General features: G+C 28.4%; 2 protein-coding genes across 4 annotated transcripts; one reads left to right on the forward strand and one right to left on the reverse strand.

Annotated features, from left to right (window-relative positions):
- Positions 1–765: 765 nt before the first annotated feature.
- On the reverse strand, positions 766–3,396 carry LOC111683869 (protein peanut). Its single transcript, XM_023445991.2, has one exon. The coding sequence runs from the start codon at positions 2,952–2,954 to the stop codon at positions 1,335–1,337; it is 1,620 nt and encodes a 539-aa protein (XP_023301759.1). The 5' UTR covers positions 2,955–3,396; the 3' UTR covers positions 766–1,334.
- Positions 3,397–3,399: 3 nt separating this feature from the next.
- LOC111683876 (protein deadpan) lies at positions 3,400–21,573 on the forward strand. Of its 3 annotated transcripts, none has more exons than XM_046954751.1 (3): positions 3,400–3,509; positions 19,117–19,212; positions 20,300–21,573. In XM_046954751.1, exons 1-3 carry the CDS (start codon positions 3,483–3,485, stop codon positions 21,443–21,445), a joined length of 1,269 nt encoding a protein of 422 aa, XP_046810707.1. In that variant the 5' UTR covers positions 3,400–3,482; the 3' UTR covers positions 21,446–21,573. The 3 variants fall into 3 exon arrangements, with proteins under 3 accessions (XP_046810707.1, XP_046810708.1, XP_023301767.2); XM_046954752.1 differs by lacking the exon at positions 3,400–3,509 and adding an exon at positions 6,141–6,347; XM_023445999.2 differs by lacking the exon at positions 3,400–3,509 and adding an exon at positions 18,525–18,919.
- Positions 21,574–22,305: the final 732 nt, after the last annotated feature.

Here is a 22,305-nt window from a genome sequence, read left to right on the forward strand (position 1 = left end):
TTTTCTAAATGTACTTTTTTCAACATTTATACAAAAATATGTTTACAAGTTTTGTACTTTTTTGAAAGTTATTATAGTTAGGAATGAATTAAAAGTACTTTTTCTTAATTTTCGATAAAATGGCTAAACACCAGTTCCATATAAAGTAATTTTGTCCAAAGTAGTTTTAAAGTACTTTTTTCAAATATGTTCAAAAGTTACCTTTTCAAATTTAATAGAAAAATACTTTTTTTTAAGAACAAAAAAATAATTTTTTCAAAATAAAAAGAACTTTTTTAAAAAAAAATTCAAAAAGTACTTTTTCAAAAAAATCAAAAAGTACTTTTTCAAAAAAAAATTCAAAAAGTACTTTTTCAAAAAAAAATTCAAAAAGTATTTAAAATAATATTTAAGTGTTTTTTCTAAAAGAAATCGAAATTTTATTTTTCTCAAAAAGTACTTTTTTTAAACAAATATTCAAAATTTAATTTTTCGAAAAAATTCTAAAAAGTACTTTTTCAAAAAATGTTTAAAATTAAAAAAATATTAAAAAAGTATTTTTTTCTGAAATAAAAATAAAAAAAACACTTTTTTCCTCAAAAGGTACTTTTTCCAAAAAATGCCTAAAAAGAAATTTTAAAACTTTTTTTCAAAAAAGGTACTTTTTTAAAAAAAAAAAGTTTCAAAAATTATTTATTGATTTCAAAAAATTCATAAATTAACCAAATGCCTTAAAGAAAAAAAGAAATTATAAATATAAGAATTTTGTTTTTTAAATCGTTTTTTTTATTATTTCATCTTAAATTTTGTTTATTTGGCGTCAAAAAAATCGTAGTAATTGTTGTTGTTTTTATAATACATACTTTTTAAGATACATATTACATTTAAAGGTTGCAGTATAAGTAAGCAAACGTAATAATTAACTTTTAAAACATTAAAAATTTTAAAGTATTTTTTTGTTTTTGTAAGATATTTCTTTACTAGAAAAGTTTATCTAAATATAGCTTCAATATAAAATTTTTAACATAAATTTTTCGTTTTTTGTGTGTTTTTTTCGTGTTTAATCTAAAAATCTACATTAATTAATAAATCGTATAAAAAAAGGGCAGCAGATAGGGAAATATATATATATAATAAAATAGAGGGGACAGAGTAGTAGAGGGATAAAAGAAATACATATAAAGTTTAAAAATAGTGAGTAAAGTTTTAATAAAATAAAATTCTAAATTTGGTTTTAGACAAAAAAAAAAGAAAGAGGGGGAGTGGAAAAAATACTGTGCATTTTTAAAGAATTGTATTTGTTGTTGTTGTTGCTGTTGTTTTTAGTTTTCATTTAGTTTTTTTAAAAACTCTAATTAAAACAGACCCTTCTTCTTTTTCTCCTTTTTACCATCAACATTATCTGTACTGCTATTGGCTCCCAATGAACGACGTTTCAGCTCTTCCAAAGTTATATGATTAACATCTTCCCATTCTTTGCGTTCACGCTCAAATTCACGACGTTTCTCTTCCAACTCACGAATTTGTAGTTCAAGTGCTTTTTTGCGTTCTTCATGACGTCTTGCTAACTCCAGTTCGGAATCTTTAAGTTTTTGCATTTTCTCCTTGACTTTCATATCGAATACCTGCTCCATTTCGGCTTCCATTTTCTTCATTTTCAATTCATGTTCTCGTTTTTCTTCCTCCATTTGTGTAAGAGGATTTTTGTTGGAAAGTCGTGCCTTGCCATCGACTAAGCCCAGCTCGGAGAGTTTGCGACATCTGTAGTTTTCATAGTGGACATTGTTGGTGACATCCTTAAGATCCTGCAGATGGGTACGTATGACCATATTGCGTAAAGCTATAAAGTCACAATGAGACAGATTCTCCACCTCCACTAGACCCCAGGGGTAACGGCGTCCTCGTACCTTCTTGCCATCGGCTAGTTCAACGATGGTATTAGCTCCCACCACGGCAAATGGTACCCTTGAGCGTAGATTTTGTGTAGTTTTGCTGTCTTCGGCGGCATCTTCCAGGGTAGAGGGAAAATCATAGATTTTTATCTTATGTTGGGCTATTTCATTGAGTATTTGCTTTTTGAATAAATGCACCTCATCGGGGGTCAGGGTATCGGCTTTAGCTATGACAGGAACCAAATTAACTTTATCCGACAGACTTTGCATGCAAGCAATATCCAAGGGTCTTAAGCCATGGCCCGTGGGGCCTATAAAATACAAACAGCAGTGCACACGATTATCGGGTATCTGTTTGCGATATACTCTAGACTCAGCGGTCAAATATTCTTCATATTTAGAGTCTACATATTCCAAAATGGGTACCCAACAATTGGTGTTATCCACACTGTCACCAAAACCAGGAGTATCCACCACGGTAAGGGTGAGATTGACACCATTTTCCTTTAGTAAAACTTTGGTGGCTTCCACAGCCACTGTTTTCTTTTTTCTTAAAGAGGGACCCGGATATTGCTCTGAGTTATAGATGTCCGATAGAAACATGGAATTGATAAGGGTAGACTTACCCAAACCACTAGCGCCCACCACCATTAGAGTAAATTCAAAGCCTCGTTTGACGGCCTTGCGATACACCTGATTGGGCAGATTGGCAAAACCCACATAACCAGCTATTTCCATCGGTTTATTACGTACTGGCAGGGGAGGCTTTTGCTTTGGTTGTGTCAACTGCTGCTGCTGCTGTTGTTGCTTGTTTTCTTGTTCTTTTTCTTGTAATTCTGTTGACAACTTATTGGAATCATTATGGCCTACATTATTGGCATCAGCATTAGCCGCAACACCACCATTGGCTTGTTGCAGCGCATTGGCTTTGGACAAAACACTAGAACCAACACCACTGCCTGCTAAGGAGGGTGGCAGAGTGTGCGGTAAAGCCGGGGCAGGTTGTTTATCTCTCAAAGCCAGTTGTGCCAAAGTGCTGGGCAACGAGGATATGGCTCCATTTGTTCTTGGGCTGTTTTGCATGGTTTTTCTTTTATTACTTTTTTTTGTATTGAGGGACAAACACAAACACTTTTTTTCACAAATTTTAATTTTATTACTTTTTTCTTTTGCTTTCTTTTATCCTTTTTTATTTTTTCAATTATTTTCCTTTTTTTATTATTACTCTACTCTGTAATCACTTCATGTCACACCTAAATTTCTGCAATTCCTTTTTGTAATTTATTTTCTTGTCTCCTTTTTTTGTCTTGCGTTTTCAACTATTTCATTACATGTTTCTTTTAAACTTTTATAAAATAAATTTGCTAAATATTTCTTGCTTTTTACTTATTAACAATTTTCTTTACTTTTTCTTTGTTTTATTATTTTAAAAAAAGTTATTAATTGTTGTAGTGTCTTTATTAAAAATTTCAATCTGCCTGCAATCCAAAGAAAAATTTCACACAAAATGCGCTTTGTAAAGTGTTTTCTCCAACAATAAAAAAACAACTAAAAAAAATAATAAGAATTTATAACAGTATCGTTAACAAGAGACAACAACAAACAACAAAAATGTCAAACCATTACCAAAACACAAGTGTGAGTGCATAAGCTATATTCTCTTTGCAAGTATTACTCATTTTTATTTGTTAACTTCTCTTTTGCGTTTATCTTTCTTTATATTATTTTTCATAAGTGTATGTATGTACGAGTGTATGTATGTTTCAGTTTTTTTGCTGGACGCTTGTTTTTGCTGTTTCTTGTGTTTTTATTATTATTCCAGATGTTTAAAGTAAAAGCAAATACAGCAAAAATATTATCTGGTATTGCCAGACCAGAATTTTTTAATTTTTTGGAGGGAAAACCAGATAGTTTAGAAAATCTTAAAAGTTATTAATAAATTATTAAAGAAAATAGTTAATAATGCCATAAACTATAAGTACAAATGTTATTTAAGCAATTTTTTCATAAAATTATAAAATTTTTCCATAAAATGTTAAAACTTTTCAAAAAAATTTTGAAATTTTTCGATAAAATTACATATTTTTAATAAATTTGGAAAATTCTCCATAGGATTTTCAATTTAAACAACATTTTAATATAAGAAAAATAAATTTTTAACAAAAATTTGAATTTTTCTATAAGAATTAAAATTTTATCATTAAAATTTTGAAATTTTTCCATAAAACATTAAACTTTTCAATAAAATTTTAAAATTTTTCAATAAAATTTTATTTTTTTTTTTAATAAATTTTGAAAATTCAATAAAATTTTAAAAATTCTCAATAAGATAAACAAAATTTTAATTAAAAAAAAAATGACAAAATTTTGAATTTTTTATAAGAATTAAAATTTTATCATAAAATTTTGAAATTTTTCTATAAAACTTTGAAACTTTTCAATAAAATTTTAATTTTTTTTAATTGATTTTAAAATTCAATAAAATTTTGCAAATTCTCTATAAGATTTTCAATTTAAACAAAATTTTAATTTAAAAAAAATAAATTTGTAGCAAAACTTTAAATTTTTCTATGAGAACAAAAATTTTATCATAAAATTTTGAAAATTTTCCTTAAAACTTTGAAACTTTTCAATAAAATTTTGAAATTTTTCAATAAAATTTTGAAAATTCTCAATAAGTTTTTCAATTTAAGCAAATTTTTAATTAAAAAAAAATAAATTTTGAACAAATTTTTGAATTTTTCTATAATAATTAAAATTGTATCATAAAATTTTGAAATTTTTCGATAAAAATTTGAAACTTTTCAATAAAATTTTTTTTAAATTTTGAAAATTCAATAAAATTATGAAAATTTTCAATAAAATTTTTAATTTAAGAAAATTTTGAATTAAAAAAAAATTTTAACAAATTTTTGAATTTTCTATAAAAATTAAAATTTTTCGATAAAATTTTGAAATTTTTCAATAAAATTTAAAATTTTTTTTAATAGATTTTGAAAATTTAATAAAATTTTATAAATTCTCAATAAGATTTTCAATTTAAAACAAAATTTTAATTAAAAAAGAAATTGTTTTTAGTAAAATTTTAATTTTTCTATAAGAATTAAAATGTTAAAAAAATTCCATAAAATTTTGAAAATTCTCAATAAAATTTTCAATTTAAGCAAATTTTTAATTAAAAATAAAAATAATTTTTTAACAAAGTTTTGAATTTTCTATATGAATTAAAATTTTTTGATAAAATTTTGAAATTTTTCAATAAAATTTTGAAATTTTTCAATAAAATTTGGAAATTTTCCAATAAAATTTGGAAATTTTTCAATAAAATTTGGAAATTTTTCAAAAAAACTTGGAAATTTTTCAATAAAATTTTGGAAATTTTTCAATAAAATTTTGAAATTTTTCAATAAAATATAAAAATTTTTCAATAAAATTTGAAAATTTTTTAACAAAATTTTTTGATAAAATTTTGAAATTTTTCAATAAAATTTTGAAATTTTTCAATAAAATTTTGAAATTTTTCAATAAAATTTGGAAATTTTTCAATAAAATTTGGAAATTTTTCAATAAAATTTGGAAATTTTTCAAAAAAACTTGGAAATTTTTCAATAAAATTTTGGAAATTTTTCAATAAAATATAAAAATTTTTCAATAAAATTTGAAAATTTTTTAACAAAATTTTAAAAAAGTTTATCAAGAGAAAATTTTGAATTTTTAAAAAATTATTTATTTATTATTAATTAACTTTATTTTTCTAATATGTTTAATATTCAAAGAAAGCTAACAATAAAATATTAAGAAAAAAATTAAAAATACACTTTTAAAAAAATGTCTTCTTTAACATTTAATATTTCTTATAAAAATCTTAATAATGACAAAACTTTTCCTTTCATCACTCCCCCACAAAACTACAGCAAAACTAACGGTTAAAGCAAAAAAAAAATAATTTCACCAAATTTTACTAACCAAGTGTCTCTTTTCTTGACCACTATTCATTTTATTTCAATTCTTGCATTTTCTTCTAAAACTTTTTACTATTTATTTTCTCAACAAAAATTAACTTGTCCCATAAAAGTTATAAAAGTACCGTTGCACATACGATGAGTAAGAGAGGCCTCAAAAAAAAAAACAAAACGCAAAGAAGAAAATTAATAAAAAACAACAACAAATGCGCATGCTCAGAAATAAATTCACGTTTCTGACAAACAACAACCGTCATTTACGTGAGGTGAATTTGTAGATTTTTGTTTTACAAATATTTCATATTGTTTATTGTTTTATGGAATATTTAGAACATTAATAAAACAAAAATAAGCAACAAAATGTAAGCTAATAATATGTTATTATGCTGGAAATGAAATGAAAAAAGTGTTGAAATGAAAGAAAATACAAGTGATAAAGTGTTTTTTGTTAACAACATTCCCTTTTGTGGAAGGTAATAAGAAGTGAAAGGAAAAAATGGTCCAGGGCCAAGGGGTAAGCAATTATTTGTTGTGTTATCTTCTTTACGGATTTCTTAATTTGAATGTGTGCAGTGGAGAGCAAAATACTAGCAAAGAAGTGCTATCAAGTTAACCTAATCAGTAGTAGAGTATGTGGTCGAACAATCTGGTAATACCTCTTAACAGGAATTATTAGACTCTTAAAAACAGGGTCGTCCACTTAAAAACAGCCCAACTGCTTAAATACATTCGATACTGAAAGTCTGTTTTCTCCCTGGTATTAGATTTTCCGTCTACTTGGTGGCATCTTTTCTGGAATCACATTTACTTAACAAAACATTCGGAATATCTTTAAAAAAAACATTGCCAGATATCTTCGCAATTCAGAATCTGAAATATCACAAACTTAGTTGACTAAACTTTCATATCGAAAGCTCATTTCGATAGACAAATTAAGACCAAACTACGATCAACTTTACTTGATCGGTTCTCCCTTCTTTACTTGTTATCGGTTTTCACCTATTCTCATGCTAGTGTTTAGAGATCTTGGTAATTCTTATAGAGAATCAATAACAATTTCTTTATTAAATATTTCTCTTAGTTTTTCAATACTTATCCGATATTATTCAAGAACTTCAAAAGATGTAAATTTATTATTTGAAATGAATCAAAGATGATATCGATCATGTTTTTGCTGTTGATAGTTTAGTTTCGAAGAAAAGTTCTTTAAATACTGGATATTGTCTTTGAATGATTCTAATTATGATATTGTTAAAGTCTAATCAAAGAAGAACATTCAACACGATCAAATGAACTGATCGCAGCATATATGTGAATATATCAAAAGTCACTTCGAACAAGAGGATCTAAAAGATTTTCAGTCTTGGATGTCAAATCCAGAGTGGTCAAAATTATAAAAAAACCGTCCGATCACAATGATAAATCGAAAGTGTTAAGGGTCAAAGTGATGTTGTCATATCTATAAGTTGCGGTAGTTATTCACTCTCGTAAAAATAATTCAGAAGTGATCATAAAAACATCTCTGAAAGTATCATAAATCCAAGGTGTCACAGGTCAAGCGAATGCTGATGACCAATTGAAATCTTTCTTTAACATTTTTAATAGATCTTATGACAAGTCTCTAATGTTGGTTGCTTTTCCTGCAGTCGTGTCCCTTAACTCATAAAATTGTCAGATTCAATTGGAAAAATTAACCATAATCAGGTACAGACTAATATGTAGACAAAAAATTTTGCTACGAAATGACTCGGAATGCGAATAACTGAATGCGAAAGTTAATATGATTTTATAAAGATTATTGATCATTATCAAAATAATTCAAGTAATACTTGAAAGTTGCATATAATCTTATATATAGATTCCTATTAGAAATTTCTAAATTTAAACAACTGCCAACCGATTGAAATATTTTCCCACTAAATAAATATTAAAACTTATTTTTAATCATCTCCCTGCCTCAACTATTTATGACATTCATTAATTTTTATTTATTTAAAAAATAAACAAACAAAAAATTATATAAAAATTAATACCTTTTACTAGCAACACTCCCCCCTCTTCGCCCTTACACCCCTAACAACACCCTAAAAATTTCAAATATTTAGAAATATTTTCACACATTCCAACAAAACCAACAAAAACAAAAAAAAAGAAATCTTTAAAATTTCACCTCTTAGCTTTTCTTACAAGAAATTTAAATTTATATAAAATATTCAAAACCCTCCCCTGTTTAAGTGACAAGGATCATGTGTTTATTCCCTGATTACCTTGTCTTCGCCTGCAACATTTGAATATTATCATAATTATTATGACTTTTCTTCAGGCAAATGTAATAAGGGTGCAGCGTTGTTTAAAAGTTCTCAGGCTCTCACGTGTTTGTTGCGTTAAAGTTTTTCGGAATCCTTGTTTTTAACTAAAAATACCTTTACAGATGACAACAACAAAACTAAAATTCCCATAGTTATACGATCGATCATAAACAACATACATAGCAGTTGACTATAGTTCGCGTCATTTGTGATAGAAATAGGGGCGTCTTTTTGCTCCTTGCGTCTCGTCAACGTCATCATTTTCATTATGCTTTTAGTTCAGTGTCCTTTCGTTTGTATTGTGTTGTTGCATGTGAGTTTTTGATATGAAAGCAACTTCCTTAAGTTCCTTCCGCATTTAACTAACGCGTTTAGTTTATTTGTCCATAGTGCTTTTTTTATTAACGTGTATAAATAGTTACTGATAATGGTGGTGGTTTTTTGTTGTTGTTGTTGTTACTCCTTAAGCAAGTCCTTGTGTGTTTGTTTGTGTGTGTTTGAATGCCTGTGTATTGTAATGTGTATTGACTTCCCCCTTTTGCACGTGGATTAATCAACATTATAGTTAAAATTATTGCATTTAGAAAAATACCTTTACTTAGGTGATCGTGAGAAAAAGTTTTTCTCACATTCTAAGTATATCTTGAAATTAAATTTCAAATAAAATTCATAGTTGTTGTTGTTGTATTCCTTGCTGTTAGTTGTTGGGTGGTTTTAAAGGAAAAACTGTACTTAAACAAGGATTGTTAGTTATATTTTGAAAAAGTGGTTAAAGTTTTTGAATTGAGGGTTTGTTTTAGTTGTTTTTTTTTGGCGAGTAAAGGTATGTGTGTGAGAGTAGGTTTTGAGTGGGTTTTCTTCTTTCAAGGGCTTTGTCATGTTAAACTCTAGTGTGGGAATCATATAACAGATGTTTGTGTAAATAATTAAAAATGGAATTGCTTTTTTGGTTTTAGGAATTAATTTGTAAAATATGTTAATTAATTGACCAGGATTTTATATTAATAGTATCATGAGTAAGCAGAAAGTTAGTTTTAGGAAATGCAAACACTGTGTGAAATTCTTTTAGAGCATGAATCTTTGGAAGATTTGTTCTTCTTTGGAACAATACTAAATCTACAGTTTAAAAAGATTCTTTGAAATTGTAAATTGTCTATAGTCTAGTCTATAGCCTAGTCTATAGTCTAGTCTATAGCCTAGTCTATAGTCTAGTCTATAGCCTAGTCTATAGTCTAGTCTATAGCCTAGTCTATAGTCTAGTCTATAGCCTAGTCTATAGTCTAGTCTATAGTCTAGTCTATAGTCTAGTCTATAGCCTAGTCTACAGTCTAGTCTATAGTCTAGTCTATAGTCTAGTCTATAGTCTAGTCTATAGTCTAGTCTATAGTATAGTCTGGTCTATAGTCTAGTCTATAGTATAGTCTATAGTCTAGTCTATAGTCTAGTCTATAGTCTAGTCTATAGTCTAGTCTATAGTCTAGTCTATAGTCTAGTCTATAGTCTAGTCTATAGTCTAGTCTATAGTCTAGTCTATAGTCTAGTCTATAGTCTAGTCTATAGTCTAGTCTATAGTCTAGTCTATAGTCTAGTCTATAGTCTAGTCTATAGTCTAGTCTATAGTCTAGTCTATAGTCTAGTCTATAGTCTAGTCTATAGTCTAGTCTATAGTCTAGTCTATAGTCTAGTCTATAGTCTAGTCTATAGTCTAGTCTATAGTCTAGTCTATAGTCTAGTCTATAGTCTAGTCTATAGTCTAGTCTATAGTCTAGTCTATAGTCTAGTCTATAGTCTAGTCTATAGTCTAGTCTATAGTCTAGTCTATAGTCTAGTCTATAGTCTAGTCTATAGTCTAGTCTATAGTCTAGTCTATAGTCTAGTCTATAGTCTAGTCTATAGTCTAGTCTATAGTCTAGTCTATAGTCTAGTCTATAGTCTAGTCTATAGTCTAGTCTATAGTCTAGTCTATAGTCTAGTCTATAGTCTAGTCTATAGTCTAGTCTATAGTCTAGTCTATAGTCTAGTCTATAGTCTAGTCTATAGTCTAGTCTATAGTCTAGTCTATAGTCTAGTCTATAGTCTAGTCTATAGTCTAGTCTATAGTCTAGTCTATAGTCTAGTCTATAGTCTAGTCTATAGTCTAGTCTATAGTCTAGTCTATAGTCTAGTCTATAGTCTAGTCTATAGTCTAGTCTATAGTCTAGTCTATAGTCTAGTCTATAGTCTAGTCTATAGTCTAGTCTATAGTCTAGTCTATAGTCTAGTCTATAGTCTAGTCTATAGTCTAGTCTATAGTCTAGTCTATAGTCTAGTCTATAGTCTAGTCTATAGTCTAGTCTATAGTCTAGTCTATAGTCTAATCTATAGTCTAGTCTATAGTCTAGTCTTTAGTCTAGTCTATAATCTAGTCTATAGTCTAGCGTACAGTCTAATCTAGTCTATACTTTAGTCTAAGGCCTTGTTAGTTGTCTAGTTTGTAGTGTTTCCTTCATGCAATAAAACTTCTTTTCCCACAAACTCGACAAAAAGACGTATCCATATCCTTGCTCTGGACAAAAAATATGACCATATTAATTCATATTGATCCTTGAATTTTTTACATGACATTTCAATTAGAACCTCCTTAAATTCTCATGATCACCTTCCTACTCCCCCTACTCACGTAAAGTCGTAAAGTTTTTTGTTAAAAAAAAAAAAAAAACAGAATATTCCCAGGAATTAAAAATAAATCGAAAGAAACTAAAAATATAGAAATACTAAACCATCATATATGTATACATAAATACCTAAATGGATGATGAATGTTTTGAACAAGAAATAAGGAATACGAAAAACTATATGAAATATTTAATAAACACATGCGCCACAATTTGTTAAGGGGCATGACATGACACGACGACGCATGATGCACGCATAGCATACATAACATTTAAAAGTATGTACGTATGTACAATTCAAGGTGTTGATCCTTTAGCGAATGTGAGAGTAAAAAAACATGATTAAAAATATAGTGTTTTTTATGTTTATTATTAAGGGAAACTTACTAGTGGCGGCTAAGGAAAATATTTCTAAAATATTAAATTTAGGATTAACCATAAAAAAGCGCATACATAAGGCTTCTTTAATAAGAGGTTTTTGGGCTGGGAGTTCTTTTTTTATGATTAAAATTATTTAATGTGTAAATCGTGCGTTTTCCAGAGTAGAATAATTTCAATGTTTCAATTTATTTTTTGAAGAAAAACAAAAAACCCTAAAAAGTTAAATCGTATGAAATGTTTATGATGGGAAGAAATATTAATTCAAGTAGCTAAAAAGTTAAACGAAACATTTGCCTAAGTAGGAGATGAACTGTGAGAGTATTTTTTAGAGATCGATGTGGATCAGTTTTGTAGATATCGTTTGATATAAAAATTAATTTAGAAAGTATTTCTTAAAGATCATTTTAGCAAAACTATCCAGATTCAAATTCGTTTAAATGAAATTTCAAATTAATTTATTTTAAAGATCCAAATATGATCATAATAATGATCTTAATACTTAAACTATTCTACTAATGTACAAGTATGTTTCAAAAGGTCGGCTTAAATGAAGATTTCTTTACACAACTTTAATCCTTTTTTCTCTCTTTCAAATAAGATCTCCCTCAACCACAACATCTTTTGGTTTGTGTTGTAAGTATGTGCGATCATCTTATATGAGTATCTTCCCCTTTATCTTAAGAAATGTAAGGAATTAAATCTTTTGATTATATTCTTTAAGGAAAAAAAGTCATTACATCATGATCAAACAGCTGTTCAAAAACGTGGATACGTGCCATTGAAAAAAAGCAAGAAATTGTTTCTATTTTATTAATATTTTTTCTTTTTTGGCACATGCCCTCTAACAATTTCATTGCGTATGTGTGGATGGAAGGTTGTTTGTTTAATATTTTTGCAGCCGCCTTGCTTGCAACAAGGATGCTGTTTGCGTTCGTTTTTGTCTGTCTGTGTTTATTTATTGTGTACTGGTAAATGTAATGTCCGTTACTTTTTGGCTAGGGGACGTTACGATACATTATTTCATTTCTTATTTATTGTCTTCCTTTCCTTTTGCCAGGATATATTTTAAAATTGACTGTTCTGCACACCTTGGACTAAATTTTGTTGCTGTTTTTGGCATTGTCCTTTAAGGATTTTTTTGATATCAGAAGTGTGCCAAATTTTTTTAAGGGATTTATATTTATCATTTGGGCTTATTGAAAAGATCAGTCATTAGTAAGATTTGTATTGTATGGAGGAGATTTTGTTGCTGTGTTGATTTCTGTAACGGTCGTTTTGGAATTTAATGAATTGACTTGAATGAATAGAATTGTTTGATGACATTAGGAACATAAGAATGATCTAAAATATTTCAAAGTAACGTATTCGACAATAACAGTTCTCCTACATATGACTTTAAGTCTTATTATGTTCTACAGACAGGACTATAGTCTGTTCTATAGTCAAGACTATATTCCGTTCTATAATCAAGACTATAATCTGTTCTATAGTCAAGACTATAGCGTGTTCTATAGTCAAGACTATAGTCTGTGCTATAGTCAAGACTATAGCCTGTTCTTTAGTTAAGACTTTAGTCTGTTGTTCTATAGTCAAGACTATAGTCTGTTCTATACTCAAAACTATAGTCTGTTCTATAGTCAAGACTAAAGTCAGTTCTATAGTTAAGTCTATAGTCTGTTCTATAGTCAAGGCTATAGTCTGTTCTATAGTCAAGACTATAGTCTGTTCTATAGTCAAGACTATAGCCTGTTCTATAGCCAAGAATATAGTCTGTTCTATAGTCACGACTATAGTCTGTTCTATACTCAAGACTATAGTCTGTTATATAGTCAAGACTATAGTCTGCTCTATACTCAAGACTACTGTCTGTTCTATAGTCAAGACTATAGTCTGTTCTATAGTCAAGACTATAGTCTGTTCTATAGTCAAGACTATAGTCTGTTCTATAGTCAAGACTATAGTCTGTTCTATACTCAAGACTATTGTCTGTTCTATAGTCAAGACTATAGTCTGCTCTATACTCAAGACTATAGACTGTTTTATAGTCAAGACTATAGTCTGTTCTATAGTCACGACTATAGTCTGTTCTATACTCAAGACTACAGTCTGTTCTATAGTCAAGACTATAGTCTGCTCTATACTCAAGACTACTGTCTGTTCTATAGTCAAGACTATAGTCTGTTCTATAGTCAAGACTATAGTCTGTTCTATAGTCAAGACCATAGTCTGTTCTATAGTCAAGGCTATAGTCTGTTCTATAGTCAAAACTATATTATGTTCTATATTCAAGACTTTAGTATGTTCTGTAGTCATATAATATGTTCTATAGTCATATAGTCTGTTCTGATCTGTCTGTCTCTGGTCTCTTCCATAGTCTGTTCTATACTCAAGACTATAGTCTGTTCTATAGTCAAGACTATAGTCTGTTCTATAGTCAAAACTATAGTCTGTTCTATAGTCAAGACTATATTATTTTCTATATTCAAGACTTTAGTATGTTCTATAGTCATATAATATGTTCTATAGTCATATAGTCTGTTCTGATCTGTATGTCTCTGGTCTCTTCCATAGTCGTGACTGTAGTGTGTTCTATAGACAAGATTATAGAATGTTTTGTTGTCAAGACCCTAGTCTGTTTTATGGTCAAGACTATTGTCTGTTCTATAGTCAAGACTACGGTGACTGTATTCTGGTCTTTAGCATAGACTATGATATTCTTTACAGACTTCTTACACAGTTTATAGTCCATAGTCATGACTACAGTCTTGTCTATAGTATTGTCCCTCACAAAACAACCCCCCCCCCTGTGGAACCGTTCCTGATATAATGTATTCTCCATAGTCTTGACTAAAGTATTGTCACAGTCTTGTCTATAGCCTTGACTTATAAATTGGAAAACATTTCGAATATTGTATTTCCCAATAATAAACTCTTTTTAATAGATAAAAAAACACAATAACAACAAACAGTATTCAATTTTAAATCATTAATCAAAATCAAACATTTTGAAAATTAAGATTCCAAAACAAAACCCAACAAAGAAATAAGTATTCCTAAGATAAGCGCCACTTTTGAGTGGTTTTTTGAACGAAAAAATTCTTACTCATATATAACGTTTTGCTCAGTTCCCTTCTCCAAGAGTAGTCAAGCAACAAACAAGGTTGCCAACTCTCAATAATAACCCTAAAACTCAAACCTTCTTATTAAAAACCACAAAATCTCTTTACAAGTTAGAAAAATGTTTTAAAAAAAACTTTAAATATTATTTTCAAAATTTCTGTAAAACATCTGCTCTAAAAATTAAGAAAATTTTGAAAACATCTTTTAAAATAAATTATTGATTATTGTTAAGAAATAAGAGAACAAAAAAATCATTACTTTTAAATCCGTGTCGTAAAGTAATAAAATAAACAGTCTACGATCAAAGGCATAACAACACACACATGCCATAAATAGCGACGCGTGGTGAAAAAATAGGCTTTTAAAATGTACGATCTTTAAATTCAGGTAACAAACTTTTATTGCTTAGAAAAATCCTTATACTATCAAGAGGTTCAAAACCACCCCCTTGACTATACAAGATACTTAAAGAAGTTTTGCATTTGTAGGGTTTTTCCTTTTGCTGGCCAAACAACCCCCAATTTATTAGACACGGGCCAATAGTTGATATCAAGCAGCTGATGCCATGATTTGCAACAAAACTTTAAGATTTCGTTTAAGAAATAAAAGCCGGCTGTGGCAAAATCGTAGTATCTTAAACCACCCCATAGGATATGTTATGTCTTAAAGCATGATAAATCTTTTAATTGTTATGCCCCCAGTAGATTTTCACTAATGAATTTCTGTTAAATTCTTTTTTGCTTAATTGTCAAAAGATTTTCTTAAAAATTTTTACAAGAAAACCAGCAGATGTATGTATGAGAGCAATCAAGTGTTAAATTTTTAAAATTTAAAATCTAAAATGTTTTCTTTTATGTCTACAGTCTAGACTTTTTAATTATTTATTAATATTCTATTTTCACTTTTTAGTTGTTTATATTATTTTTACCATTTAGTAGTCTAATCTCTGCTTAGTCGTTTAAATGTTTTAGTTTAGTGTTTAATCTCTCATTTTTAAACCAAAGGTTTATTAACATTTCACAGTTTAGTTGCTAGTTTTTAAAATGTAACTGTTTGCTTAGGCTTAGTTTACTAACTTGGATTAAGCTTAGTTTTGTTTTTGTCTAAATCTATTGATTAACAGTTATGCAGTTAATCTATTTTGTTTTAAAATATTGTTGGGTTTTTTTCTTGTAGAAGTCCTAGTTTTCGGAATTTTGTAATCCCTTAAAGAGACTTTATGGTTTTAACGCCATTATTTGGTTTTAAAAACTAAAATAAAAAAATCCTTAGCGCCATTAGACACTTGCTTTCATTAATAGATCTGCTCATTGAGTTCTTTAGAAAACCTAATAAAGCTGTTAATATGATGCCAATTAAAAGATTCATATGTCTAAGATCAGCTAATGATTTCAATGAACAAAGTGTGGACTTTTAGAGATCTTGTGGGTTCTACTGATAGTTTCTATCACTAACATATCCACTTCCAGTTTATACTATTATATCAACTATTAATAGAATAGCAGGAACACTTAAAACTTTAGCCCAATGAATCGTTGAAAAAATGAAATATATTTTCGTCTATTAATCTCAATAAGTCTCACCAATCCCCACCTTTTTCGGAAGAAACAACTATATAACTATAAGTTTAGGACAGACATCTGACTACAGTTCAGAATATATAAACGAATGGAGTCTATGAACCAAATAAATAAATACCCAAATGATCAAGGATCAGTGACATTTACTTTCATTTAAAATCAATAGTGTTGCACTTTAGAAGTCTGATCATTCCATGATCATTTAAATAATCAGATCTGTTCGATATTTTGAGAATATTTTTAGGCATAAACTTGAAGATCAGTGATCGAGAAACAAATATTAAGTGTGATCGCTAAAAACTTATGTAAATAACATTCATATATGTAGTCTGCAAAAGAAGAGACATATAGAACTGATCAGTTAATGATCATGATCCAAAGAAAAGTGATCGATAACCAAATTTAAAGTGATGATACAAGATCAAAACAAGAGCTCAATACATTCATGAGTAACATAAACAGTTCAAATTTGCAAAAAGACCAACATAATCAAACTGATATTTACATGATCATTAAGAAGAAATTTCTTTAGTAATCGAATAATAAAGAAAATAAAACTTATCAAAATTAAATTTTGAATCTTCAATCTATTAATATTAAATTCGAAAGACCTAACGATCGTGGTTGGGAAACATAAAAACTAATTGAAGTTAAATCTTTAATTTTCAATCTATTAATATTGAATTCGGAAGACCCAAAGATCAGTGATTGAAAAAGGACCAACATAATCAAACTGATCATTCCACGATCATTAAAAAGAAATTTCTTTAGTGATCGAATAACAAAAAAAACTGTTCAAAAATTAAATCTTCAATCTATTAATATAGAATTTGGAAGACCCAAAGATCATTGATCGACTGCAAAAAAAGATGTAATGTGATCGATAACCAGAACAATAATAATCATACATGATCAAACAGGAGCTCAATACTTTCATGAATAACATAAAGAATCCTAGTTTCCAACATAATCAAAAAGATCATTCTACGATCATTAAGAGAAAATTTCTTTAATAATCAAATAATAAAGAAAATAAAACTTATTAAAGTAAAATTTTAAATCTTTAATCTATTAATATTGAATTCAAAAGACCTAAAGATCAGTGATCGGGAAACATCACTGCCATGATCTTTTAAAGTAAAATGTATAAATAAAGTTAAAGTTTTTTGGGATATTGTTCTGATTAGTTTTTTTCTAAATTTAAATGCTATAAAACAGATCAATAATCGATGAATATTATAAAAGTGATCAAGTAGTTTTGAGAATATGATTTAAATGAAACTGAATGCATAAAGTTAGAAGTGGTTAGATTTTGTTTATAAAAAACTGAAACTGATCTTAATATGAGATCAATTATTTTTCTAAATTTAAATGCTTCAAAACAACAAAAATAGATCAATGATCGATAGACATAATAAAAGTGATCGTTTTTTTTTTGTTTTGAGGTTATGATTTGAATGAAAATGAAAAATAATGTTTGATGTGAGATTTTGTTTTCAAAAACTATAATAAAAACTGATCTTAATATTAGATAGGGAAGATGTTTAAGAATTTCCTTAAAAAAAAATCCGAAATATGATGGATTTTTAGACTTATAAACTAGACAAACATAAGCATATCTTCCATATTGTTTCCCGAGAGATATCCCCATTTCAACTTAAACTGAATATAAAAATCCCCCTTAAAGAAATGGCAACTCTTGTATATGAAAACAAACACTCTCATTTCTCCCCCTTTATTAAAAATGAGTGAAAGATATTTTTACACTCTTCTCACAAACAAACTCAAATGAGTAGTTTGACTATCAAGATGAAAAGTCACTCATTATTTAAATATAACGTTTAGCATGATCTATATTTTAAAGTAAAAATTTTACACAATTCCCATGATTATTTAGAAATAGATGATGACAAACATTTGAGTTAAAAAGAATAATAATAAAATAATTTAATTTTTCCACAAACACACACAAAAAACTATAGGGGTCAATTTAACTAGAAATGGACCCCAAAAAGTATGATATAGGAAATCAAATTATACTATTAGAGATCATAACACAGAACCTTTGGAAACACTTTACAAGTTGGTAGCGCTAAAAGAGCTAATGTTTAGAAAAAAATGTGTTAAATTTCTTTAAAACAAACTTAAGAAAATTACTCTCTGAGTTGAAAAAGAAAAACTCCCCTAAGTTTTTTTAAAGAGTATTTAACTCAAAATTGTGTTTTAATTTAAAGAGTAAATGAATTTTTACCTGATAACTTGAGTTTAATGCTCAAAAGGGAATGTAAGCCAAGATCTTGTCGACTGAGTACAGGTAATAAAAATAACAAGCGTGAGAATTTCTTTGCATGAACAAGACAAAAAAGGACACTTTGAGTGTGTTTGATATGTTTTGGTGGTGGTGTTGCTGCTGCTGCTGTAGTGACGCTTCGTTTAGTAGCGACTTAATGTAAGTCACAACCAACTAAGGATCAGTATCCTTTAGACGTTCATCCTGAACATAACAAACGCGTGATCTTCGGATTTTTTGTTAAAGAAAAATTCTTAAATTCGAAGATTTTTCTAAAAAAAAAGAATTTTTTGTTTTTTATTTATTTTTAATAAAAACAAAGTGCAATTTTAAAAGAACTTTTTGAGCGAAAAAAACCAAAGTTGTTTCTTTATAACAAAACAAAAAAAAGTGTTGTGTTTATTATTTTTAAAATAAAAATCAAAACGAAATAACAAAAAAACCTTATGGATTTCTGCTGCTATTGATTTTTAAACAATCAATTAATTTGGATTATATTTTTCTGCCTTCAAATTGCCATCAACCTTTTTTTGGATTACTTTATTTTGAACTTTACATAAACTCCAAAAACCTTAAATATGGATTACAAAAACGAATTTCAATCTGATGATGATTTCGATTGCTCAAACAGTTACAACAATGACAACTTTCAACAGCAAACGGCGGCTCAAAATGCTGCACAAAATCAATTTAATACCTCTCAAGGACGTTTGAATAATAATGCAGGATTATCGAAAGCCGAATTGAGAAAAGTAAGAAGAGAAAGAAACTAAAATTGAGTTTTATAAGGGAAATTGTTTAATATAGAATTTAATTTTTTTTTTGAAATTTGTTCAAGATTTTGAATTTTTTTTAAATTTTTCAAAAATTGATTTCTTTTTTTCGTAATAAAGTTTTGTCCTTTTTTTATAAATTTTTTAATAATTAGTTTTTTCTTGTTCTTTTTTAGACCAATAAACCCATTATGGAAAAACGTCGCCGGGCTCGCATTAATCATTGTTTAAATGAATTGAAATCTTTGATCTTGGAAGCCATGAAAAAAGACGTAAGTATTTGAAAGAAAAACTCCTAAACATAAAGCCCTAATTAAGCGGCTTAAATCAAAGTTATATTATAACGATCATAACAACAAGATCTTCAAAACATTTATGTTTTAATACAAAAACCAGTTTTATCCTGCTGAGACCAAAACTCCAACGCCTCCCTTACATCGTCAATAAAATAAACTTTTAAACAGAGAGAGAGAAAAAAAAAACTTTTATAGATCATTGATCAATAAACCTTAAGAAAAAACCTGCGTGGGAATATATTTTTCCTGGCGATTATTCATTAAAAATCAAGAGTGTTGAAGCTCAAAACAAAACTTTCATAAAACATCTCATACTGATCTTGCTAAACAAACGAATATTAAAAGTAACAACTCGAAAAAAATGAAAAGAGACCACGATCATCCATCCCATTTGGTATGATCATTGTAAAATGAATGAAATTTTTTTTAAGCTGGTTTTTGTTGTTATTCCCACCTAAGCTTAAGATTTTGTTCTCATCAGTGTTTTTGTCTTCATCTTTCTTACTTAAATCCTTCACAATCTTAAGAAAAAACAAAAAAACACTGATCGTGTTTGCTTTATAGACTTGTAGTGTCTGTGTGGTGTTTACAATCTGCATGATCAGTCTGTCTGTGCTTTAGTTGCTTAACTGATGTCTGGCCCTTTAGTTTCGTTTTCGTCTTTTTACTGCAAGTTTTCGTTAAGAAAACAAATTGCTATCAATTAGATATTTCAAGTTAGTCCAGCAAAAACTCATGATCTTGCAGCAGCTCGATCAATTCGAGTTTTTTTTTTGTTAAACAATAATGTGCGAAATTTTCTTGAACAGCGTGAGCAAAACAAAAAACGAAACTTAACAAGTTTAAGGAACGATCTTTTTTTAAAAAAAAACACACAAAATTTCCAAAAGTAGGCGGCGGCTTTTTAACAAAGCTGTTGGAAGCCTGGGAAAATGTTCAAGTGTTTAAATATTTTAAGCCAAGTAGACAATTAAGAGAATTAAACAACTTTTCTAAAAAAAAAAGTTGCCAGATTTTTCTAAACATTTTATTAATTAAGCGTTTTTTCCCTTTACTTTTTTAGCCGGCTCGTCATACTAAATTGGAAAAGGCTGATATTTTGGAAATGACAGTGAAACATTTACAGTCTGTACAAAGACAACAGCTAAATATGGCTTTACAAACTGATCCCACCGTTATACATAAATTCAAGACCGGCTTTATGGAATGTGCCGATGAGGTTAATCGTTATGTCAGCCAATTGGATGGTGTTGAAGATGGTGTACGCCAAAGACTTAATAGTCATTTAAATAATTGTGCCACTAGCTTGGAACAGATTGGCTCAATGACCAATTTTTCGAATGGTTATCGCAGTGGTGCTTCTTCGAATTTCTTTGCTAATACCAATAGCATGCCTTTGCCTACTACTGGTTCTTTGTTTCCTGCTTTACCTCAGGATTTGAATAATAATCCTGCTGGTGGCATACAAATGGGTGGTGTACAGTTGATACCCTCAAGATTGCCTTCAGGAGAGTTTGCTTTAATTGTACCCAATACTGCTAATAATACAACAGCAGCTGCTTCTTTAATCAACAGCAATTCTAATTCTGGTTTTCCTTCTTGGCCTGGTAACAACACCGCAGCGGCCTCTAATAATTCTACTCCTATTAATGATTTTGCTGCCAACTTTAAGCGTCTCAGTGCTTTCTCTAAACCTCAAAACACTCTCATTACACCTCTAAAAGTTCCTGTTGGCAACAGCTATCCCCAAACCAACCTAACACACTCCAACTATCAACTACAGACAACACAGCAGCAGCAACAACAAGCTTTTCACACCACCACCACTACTAGTCCTCCTCTCAGTCCCATCTCCTCAGTGTCTAGTCATAATGAAGATTCCAACATGCACACTAGCTCCGATTTTACCAATTCACGATCAATATCACCCAGACAAGATAAACATAATAGCTTCTCGGGTGTATTTGCCTCACCACCCTCAAGTGCTGAGAATTCGTTTGTCTTAAGTGCTGCTCATTTGCAACAACAACAGGTTACATCTACCTCTAGTAATAGTGATTTGAATACCAGTTCATCTTCCTCTTTGAAAAGATCATTTTCGGAAACAGCTGATTCTAGTATTTGCTCTGAAGATGAACACACCAGCAAGAAATATCAAAGAGAACAACAAGATGCCGAAGATCAGGATAGTATGTGGAGACCTTGGTAAATGTCCCTGCTTAAGCTTGTAAGAGAATTTTGTAAATTTTTTCCCAAAAACTGTGCATTTTTTATGTAAATTATTTTTGAATTTTAAATAACTTCTCTTTGTTTAAACAATAATTTATTTAATTTTTAAAACTTTATATATGTTTTATTTTTTTTTATTTAAATTTTAAAATTGTATATTATTATTACTATTTTTAAACACGAAAAAACTAACACAGAAATTTATTTAAATTAATGTTAAAAACTTTTTAAAATTATTAAGTTTTTTTTATTTAAACCAGTTTTTTATTAAATTTTTATCATCAGTTGTTTAAATTTAATTAATCAATTAATTGTTTTCTTCTTTTCACAAAATTTGTAATTATTTTCTTTTTTAATATCTTTTCTTTATATATATTTATCTGTGATTTGTACATAATTTGAAAATAGTTTTTTTTTTATTTGTTTAATTATGTTTTAAGTTTTAATTATTAATTTTTTTCTTTATTATATAAAACTTTTTTCTTTATTAAGTTTTTATTCTATGTTTAAGTATTAAAAAATTTAGATTTCTTTTTTTCCTAAAAAAAAATTATAAATTTGTTTGTGCTCTTTTCGTTTAAATGTTTTCTAAAAATTGTTTAAGTTTATTTTTCTAGAAATAAGCGTAAAATAAAATAGACAAAAAATGGCTGCAATTTTGTATTACATTGAAATAAATTGAAAAATATTGCTAAAAAATAAATTTGAATTTTGTTTTTGAAAATTAACAGTTACAAAACATAATTGATCAGTGATCACGAATGGAGCTTCCTTAAGCAATCAACAATTATGGACATTTTTAATATCCTATTAAAGTGATCGTTTAGTAATTTTAACGCA

This window comes from Lucilia cuprina, chromosome 6 (assembly GCF_022045245.1).
Source record: "Lucilia cuprina isolate Lc7/37 chromosome 6, ASM2204524v1, whole genome shotgun sequence".
Taxonomy (NCBI): domain Eukaryota; kingdom Metazoa; phylum Arthropoda; class Insecta; order Diptera; family Calliphoridae; genus Lucilia; species Lucilia cuprina.